At 39.9% G+C, this 9,115-nt stretch overlaps 1 protein-coding gene across 1 annotated transcript; it reads left to right on the top strand.

Moving 5' to 3' along the window:
• The first annotated feature begins 1,624 nt into the window (after positions 1-1,624).
• Positions 1,625-6,662, top strand: LOC311063339 (cytochrome c oxidase subunit 7A2, mitochondrial-like). Its single transcript, XM_084082726.1, has 4 exons — positions 1,625-1,707; positions 2,784-2,873; positions 5,590-5,674; positions 6,408-6,662. The coding sequence occupies exons 1-4, from the start codon at positions 1,690-1,692 to the stop codon at positions 6,464-6,466; spliced, it is 252 nt and encodes an 83-aa protein (XP_083938852.1). The 5' UTR covers positions 1,625-1,689; the 3' UTR covers positions 6,467-6,662.
• The last annotated feature ends 2,453 nt before the right edge of the window (positions 6,663-9,115 follow it).

Genomic DNA, 9,115 nt, shown 5'->3' with positions numbered 1-9,115 from the left:
TGGTGCAACTCATCAGTTTAATTGGAATTCTTTGAAGACTGTTGGTCATATTAAAGAGTGAAGGTATCCTTTTCACCTCATCCTGCCTCCATTTTTTCCACATTGAAATTAAAAACATTGTTGTAAGATTTCACTTCATTCTAATGTGACAAGAGCTTAAGTTATTTTCATTATGCAAAATGCGTAAAGAGAGTGAAAAAAGCTAAACCAAAGTACAAGCCCCAAACTAATTGGTGGGGGCTTGCTTGACAGTTTTGAAACTACTGTTAAATTACATTAAAAAAATCACACCCTGTGTGAAGGTAGCGGCGCCTTTGATACATTATGTCATCGAGATGTGTTTATAATGTGTTTATAGCCATGTGTCACGTGAAGCTTGACCAATCCCTTTGTTGACGGGTCTGACCAATCAGAACGTTGACGGGTCTGACCAATCAGAACGTTGACGGTGAACACGGACAAAGTCAGGTATAGAGCAGGATCCGCTCTATACCTAAAGGTATAGAGCGGCTAGCGCCGCTAAAAATCACACCCTGTGTGAAGTGAGTGGTGCCTTTGATGAGCCCCGTATTGACCCCAGTATTGATGTTGTCATCAATGTTTGTGGACAGACATAGAAAACAGACTAGAAAATGTGCTCCTCGGAGCACAAGTCTCCAGCACTTACCCTATCTTTAACCATAGTTTTCTAGAAATGTTCTGATTCTTAGATTCCTTAGAACATCTAAGGATTAGAACGTGTTAGCTTGGCTAACATGTTCAATCAGCCAAGCTAACATGTCCAATGTTAGCTTGGCTGATGGCACTGATGTCACTTCGAAACATGTAAACAATGTTTCAAAGTGTCACACCTATTTATAGGTCTCTATTTCGTCATGCGTCTCGCTAGCCAATCAAAGCACACCCTTTCAACATATTGTCACGTGTCACGTGATGCTTGACCAATGTTAGCTTGGTGGACACACGGACATAAATACATACATACATACGGACACACAGACAAAGCCACGTATAGGAGTGGTTGCCTTCGGCACCACGCCAAAAATGGGCACGTAATGTGCACGTGTGCGTGCATTTGACGTCATTAAAATAGAGTGCAACCACTTCTCAAATGAGCATAGCATCACTGCTCAACCCCCCCCCCACCACACACACACACACACACACACACACACACACACACACACACACACACACACACACACACACACACACACACACACACACACACACACACACACACACACACACAATCTCTCTCTCTCTCTCTCTCTCTCTCTCTCTCTCTCTCTCTCTCCCATCCATCCATCCATTCCATGACCAGTCCGTCTGTCCGTCCATACATTCATCATCATTCATGATGTTTTTGTATATTTTGTTTTGTTTGTCATTAAATGTTTCGATGAATTGAATACACAGGACCCCAATGGAAACAAGCCATAGTGCTGTCTTGGGTTTATCCTTTTAGCATCATTTTGTATGAAATTGTACCTCTGTGTTTTTTTTGCAAACTGTTAATCAAGTATTCAATCAATCAATCAAGCAATCAATCAATCAATTCACCCATCAGCATGTTACCTGTAGAGGGCAGCACTGAGCGCCTTATCTGCCGTTAACAGTAAGCGCAGGAGGCAGAAGAAGCAGCATCAGGAAGTGAAGCTCTCCGTGTCCTCAGCTGTCCTTGTGAAGATGTTCAGACATTTACTAGTAAGATAAACCTTTTATTTCGAGCATAATGCTATACTTTGGTGGTGTTAACAAGAGCAGCTACTTAAATAACCGTTTTGAATATCGCTCAATGAATGGAAATAGGATTCTAGAGCCGTATTTCTATTATGTTCTACTGTTGTGGTTGAGTTTATCGGGGTCAAACCAGGACAAGGTTCCACCAGTGTTGCCATGTCCGCTTATTATAAGCGATTTAGGGCTTGTTTTTCCTGTGAAGTTGCTCGTAAATATTTGTTAGTTGCGGTTTTTTGGGCTTGTTTTCTCAAGTGTAGTTGCTTATTTGGGCTTGTTTCATAATGTTGTTTAAACGAGTGATTCTCAAACATTTTCAAGGATAAGGTCAAGGACCCCCAAAATTAATATGTATTTTTTGCCAAGCACTATACTAGATTTATGTTGTTAAAGGAGTCGTTTGCCCTAAACATGACTTATTTTCTATCAATTACTCACCCGATGAAGCCTTGAATTCATGGAGATTTTTTTTGTTTTTGTCGCATTCCTAAAGCAATAATTTGATGACCGGCGGAGACCGATCACCCAGTCATCAAATTATTGGCGAAATGCGACAAATAAAAAACAAACTGAATGAATTCAAGGCTTCATGGGGTGTGTCATTGATAGAAAATCATTATTTTTTGGGGGTGAACTACTCATGTTTAAAAAAAAATCCACAGTTTTCAAATTTGACATTTTCCTAATTTCTTTGGGGAAAATATAGATAAAATAGCAGATCTACAAGCTAACAGCGCGTCGCGATGCGAGCTTGTAGGTCGGCTATTTTCAGTTAGCCGAAAGTGCTCATGTGGCCTAGTTTCTTCTTTTGGGCTTGTTTTCCTAGTCTTGGTTGCTTATTTCTCTCTCAAACTCTGGCAACACTGGTTCCCACAGACAGACGAGACTGCGATTTAATTCACTCTTATCCTAGCCTCCCGGACGGCTTCACTGGGTATTTCTGTTGTTTGTAGCCAAGAAACACACTGTATGTGATACAATAGTTGAAACATAGGTTTGTTTTAATGTTAAATATTATTTTGTATTTCTGTGTCGTTTCGCAGTCTCTCCAGCAGGTGTCGCGGCGGACCATCGCCAGCACCGCGCGCCGCCAGGTTGAAAACAAGGTCCCCCAGAAACAGAAATTCTTCCAGGTAAAACAACACACACACACACACGCACGCACGCACGCACGCACGCGCGTAGTATAATATGTAAGAAAAAACAGAAAGAGCTACTCTTTGGCAGGTGACTGAGAATGTCATTGCAGGATGTGATCAGCAAGCATGAACAATCCTTTGACTACTACATGAGAGGGGATGTTACAGTGGACAAACTCCTCATTACAAATATATAAATGCACATTTGAGACTTCAGTTGTGCAAAAACTATACTATAGGCACTGATCTATAGCAATTCTTGGGAAAAACTGAGATTTAGATTAGATGAGTCATGCTTCACCATATTCTCCACAAGGGGGCGACTCTACACCAAGGGAACGGTACAGGCCTGTATGCTTGACTTGCGACAGTGAGGGGGTCTGCTGGCTCTCTCATGTTGGGGGGGGGGGGCGGGGCAGTCATTTTTCTGGCATGGTATATGTCCTCCTTGTCCCTTAGCACAGTGTTTCTCAATCTTTTGGGGCTTTAGTACCCCCTTTCCCTAAGGGAACGGTCACTCAAAATCAATACAAAGTTAAAAAGTGATCACGCTATCCTATGATGAAACACTTGGGAGTGGTCTCTTTCAGCATGACATGACAAAGCCCTCATCCACAGGGCACGAGGTGTCACTGAATGATTTTCTGAGTATGACAATGATGTGATTGTGAATCATATGTATGGCCTTCGCTGCTCACAGTCACCAGATTTCAACCCAATTGAGCAACATTGCAAACAGGACAAACGTATCACAAAACAACAAATGCAAACAAAAGACAAAAATGACAGTAGTGTGCTTAAACATAATGGGACAAACGGTAGGTACAGTATGGAGTTCTAGTGCTAGGCAGGCTATTCATAAAGTGTATTAATGGGTTACAGGTTTTGTGGAATCACTCTGTGGGGCAATTGAAAGTACATCTGATTTCTTTTCCAGTTTTATATTCCGCATCACGTCTTCTATCCACTGGCTGTGCAATGGAGGTGTCAATGGAGTGGTCTTCCATTTAAATAAAAATACATTTGGCGTCTAGCCAACAATGCAGAGAAAGCAATAACTTTCTGCACGTGGACAGGTGGTTTCACCCCAACTCTAACTGACAGTACACCAAAGATGGCAATCATGGGCGAGAGCATAATATTCCAGCCATAGGTTGTCACATTTCTTTCCCCAGAAATTGACATGTTGTTGGACAAGACCAAAACATGTGGAAGATCTGGGGTCTGTTTGCATCCGTCACATACAGGACTACAATTTTGAGATATTCTCGCAAGTTAAGCTTTTGAAAGATGCAGCAGATCTAGCACTTTGGACTTTATCAATGCATGCTTTGAGCATATAGAAGAAGAATGAAACTTATACAGTACATGCTTTCTAATATGAGATGTAGAAGGACCAACTGTGCTTGCCACCACCTCAAAACACCAAATGAGGGAATATATTTTAGAATGGTGTTCCATCTCTCCAATAGAGTTCTACAGACTGGTACAATCTATGCCACGTGCATTGACGCCAATTGGCGGCCCCACACCTTATGAGAACATTAGATTGTTTTTCTTTAATTTGTCACCCGTCTGTACTGTATGCTGTAAATACTTGACATTAAGGTGCAATTAAGTAACCTACTCTTTGTATACTGCCCGGCAGAGCCAAAGTGCAGTAACTATGTTTTTGGGGACACTTGACTTATTTATTTGTCTCAAAGGTCAGCCTTCATGATATTAACATATCTCATGTATGTACAGGTCTACAATTAGTGCTATATCAATAGCCCCCTTTGACTGGCCAGTTGAAACACTTTGAAGCCTTTCATTATCGGTTTGATTATTTCAGTGTTGTGTTCTAGTTTTTTTCGTAAGGTATACGCTACGATACGATGCGCGTGGTTGTGGGTATACGCTCTCGCGTTTTCAATGGATGAAACAGTTTTTGAAGGTATACGGTAGCGACGAAAAAAAATCTCAAGGTATACGCCGTACACAGCATCTGACGGTAGAACACACCACTGGATTATTTGCATAGTTACTGCACTTTGTCTTTGTAGGGCAGTATAAAGTCCAGTTGTTCTTGTAGTCTAAAATATTGTAGTGAATGGTCTAAATGTCTATGTCTGCTGCTGTTCAGGTTCCTCCCGTGAAGATATGAACTTCAGTTATCAGTTATTATAGCATCAAAGATAAGTAGCTTGGATGTTTCACAGCATCAACCGGGTGGATACTAACTATGCATGCTATTTGGACTGAGCAATTAATTAATTATTGCTTTTACAAAGAGTGCATCAATGGATCTGTATGTGCTACAGACAGTACCTTATCATTGTACGGGGGGGGGGGGGGGGGGGAACCAGCATTGGTAATCCACCATCAATATATGTGGCTGCTTAGGCCTTCCAAAATTCACCAACCACTATTTTGCAAGGTAAACCATGGTTGGTTTGGATTAGACACTTTCCAGATATTTGTATTATTTTACAAGCCTTGGGTATGTGCCAAAGTAACTGTTTAGGGAGTAATTTAACAACCATACACAAAATGTACCAATATTTTTCTTGTGGCTGGTGATGTCCCACCCTGGTATTGGTAACAGCTTAAATTATACTTAATTTGGAGTCAATATATCTGAATCATGCATGGTTGTTGCTATTCATAAGATGATATTATTGTACTATTACTGTCAATGTCCTGAGCTCTTTGTTTTGCTTTTGAACAGGAGGACAATGGAATGCCGGTCCATTTGAAAGGAGGGAGTGGGGATGCACTGCTTTACAGGGCAACGATGGCTCTCACTATCGGGGGTGAGTTTATTTGAGCTTTTCGCCCAACATCACAGATGTCTTCACGGTAGATGTCTTCACAAATCCAGTATATGGGCCCACGGAATTCTTAATCGAAACTGACATGCATAATTAAAACATTTTTAATCGACAGAAAGGGACCCAAGGACTATCAGACCTGGTCTGCAACAGACCGTTAGTCGTGTGAAAAGCTAGCCGGTTGCTCATATTATTGCTCGTAACATTGTAATTTACAATAGTCTTGTGAGGAACAAACTATTTAAATAATTGCTAAAATGACTGGTAGGCCTAATGTCAGGATAAATGGATAAATAATGCTTTGATGAGAACTTGGACATGATATTCTATTGGGTATTTGGCTCTGGAAACCATGCAAATAACAAAGCCTACAATGTCTCACGTTCATTGTTGAGCAAACGTCGTTATCTTTGAAGAAAGATGCTAAAGCATTTAAGAACTAGTGGCAGTAGTTTAAATGCTTGGACTTAGCACTGCCACACGACTGCAAATGTCAGTTGTGATTGATTGAATATCAGCAAGACTTGTGGATATTGGAGTAGACGAGTACATACACAATGACTGCTATCAGAATATAGAGATATTTTAACACAACAAATAAATAAAAATCACTTACACCAGCTTCATCTGTTCAAATGCCACCTGGCTCCTGTCACTTCCCGTACAGCTGGTGTAATTGGCCAATATAGTGATGGTAATTGTCATTTCTTTGCAGGAGCTGGATATGTGGTATATGAACTGTTGAAGGCTGCGTTCCCACAGAAGAAAGAATAGAGGATCAACCACCAAGGATGTTTACCTGTGTTTATACACCAGCACACTGCTGGTTATTGTAAAAAAGGTCTATGTCACAAATTATGGGATTTTGTCTCCTGTCGAAATGGGATTTTGTTTTCATGTTTATGGGATCAATATTTATTTCTTGTACTCTGTATACCTGAGGACCAATAAAAATGCCTCTCATCACAAAGTCTTGTTTATGTTGAACTAATGTGTTTGATGTCTGAACATGCCATCAAATGTGACAACACAATCAGGTCTGTCCTTTCCAGCCATGTCAGTTGCTTACATGTCAAAGTTTCTGCCAGTAGTTCAGAAAAGAAGTGGTTCTGATGACTGAAGAACATATTTTACCCAAGTTCTCATAAGACTACTGTCATGTCTCCAACATTCAGTAGAATTGGTTATGTATTGTTTTGAACAAAGTTATAGCCTTGCTGGCTGACAGAACATTTGCAATATACCTAAGACCAAATGTGAAGACATTCATGAAAATGATTGTTATTCTTTTAGTTTAAACGAACCATAATCTTTTTCCACAATAAGGCATAGGCCTGGCCTACCCTGTAAATCCTGAGTGGTAATTTAACAGACTATGCAAATAGAACCAAATACTGTAGATCTGCTTTATGCTTAGTTGTGCACAGGTGTCTCACACTGAAAATAGCCATTCTCTCAAGTTCCTAATCTCCGCCTCCGGAGACTCTGGTTACTTGAGAGACTTTGGTGTGTTTTTCCCCTGGAGCCGGGGGAGAAAACGGGCTAAGTTCTTGCATGTACCCAGTTATCCGGTTACAGCCTATTTAATTAATTTGTTGATATTCTCATAATGGAAACGATAGTTAAATGTTGCCTTTTTATTATCTTTTTTATCTTTATCTTTTTGTTTTAACATTAAATACATTTCATTGCCCCATGCCTTCCCTCCAGCATTAATACAAGTTCATTATTTTTCTCTCTTTGTCTTTTGTTCTCTCAAATCATCATACCCTCAGTTATTTTCCATTAAAAAAGAAAAATAAATAACAGAAAACAGCTACAGCAGAAGTAATAACAAATACACAGTTGTATAATACATTCAAGTGTTTTGCATGTGCATGGTCAGCATCTTCATCTTCACCAATTCATGCATACCGTATATATTTAAACATTATTTTTCGACATTTCATACTGTTTATAGACAAATGTTGCCTTATGAGAGGAAGAGACAAGAAAAGTGACAAACTGCAATTAAAAAAGGAAATATAAAAAATAACATTAGACTTCAAGCCAAGGGCAAAAGAAACTTAGAAACCTTGCTACTGATGCGCATCATTACACATGTAGGCCCTTGCCACTAGAGAGCGCTGTTTTCAAACAAACCAAACGGTCCTTTAAAGAACCATTATCCCGTGATACGGATTCTGTGCCACATGAAATCAATTACACCACAATAGATCCCACTGAAAACAGGCATAATGCAAATGTTTTCTGTTTCCTGGCAGTCTACAATTATAAACGTGCTATTTTCCAGTTCATGTAGGCTATGGACAAACAAAAATGACACAGCACAATAAGGTTGCAAGGTGAAATCAAACTTGTGAATGTGTAAAATTCTGTAAATCAACCGGCTTCAAAGTGAGCACTTGGAACATCTAATCTAATGGATATGATGATTTTTCCATTGATTCACATAAAAAAGTGTAAGCCTAATAACCAGTGAGCTCAACACACCTCCCGCTTCCCGAAAGCAGAACTTATGTCTCCTTTTTTTTTGTTACTGAAACACTCAGGAGCCCATCACCCCAATGGAATGCAGAGAACTATGTAAAAGTTTCCGAATGTGTCTCCCCACCACTTTCACAGAGCTACACATCATTTGGTTTTCTGGCTGTCGTAAGCGCGCACACAGTAAAATCCATGGAGCTCTGGGAGAGTACAAATGGAACCAAAATGGTTCCATTCAGTGAGTGGTGGAAAAAGTACTCACCTTTTTTACTTGAGTAAAAGTATCAATAGGCCTACCACAATGTAGAAATACTCAGTAACAAGTAAAAGTCTGGTATTCAGAATTCAGAATTAGAATCAAAATATAGTACTTAAACGTACCCAAATAAAAGTAGGCCTACCCATTATGCAGAATGTCCCATTTCAAGTTTTCAAAATGTATAAACATCTTTTGAAAATAGCAGATCTACAAGCTCTGCTATTTTCAAATAGCCAGAGTTTAAATAGGGCTGAAGTGATTAATGTATGTCTTGTAATAATAATACAAAACTACAAAGTAACTAGTAACTAAAGTTTTCAAAAAAGTGTAGAGGAGTAAAAAGTATAATATTGCCTCTGAGATGTAGTGGAGTAGAAGTACAAAAGTATTGAAAATTGGAAATACTCCAGTAAAGCAAAAGCACCCAAAAAAAATTGTACTTAAGTAGGCTACAGCACTTGAGTAAATGTACTTAGTTACTTTCCACCACTGTAACAAATGGACCCAAAAATGGGGTGCTAATTGAACTCACTGAGTTCAATTAGCACTGAGGGCTTGTCAGTGTGCGGCGGGTGAAGGCAGCGCAGGGAGCAGCCCCCTATTAAGTAGCAGATTGTTGAAGGGATTCTTCCCACTTGGAAAGAGGCTGGCCGACTCGCCTGGGAACAGCAGCACCA

This window comes from Gymnoscopelus microlampas, assembly GCF_963454915.1.
Source record: "Gymnoscopelus microlampas genome assembly, chromosome: 16".
NCBI lineage: Eukaryota > Metazoa > Chordata > Actinopteri > Myctophiformes > Myctophidae > Gymnoscopelus > Gymnoscopelus microlampas.
Note: the sequence above shows the minus strand (reverse complement) of the source record. Positions and strands in the feature narration are given on the sequence as shown.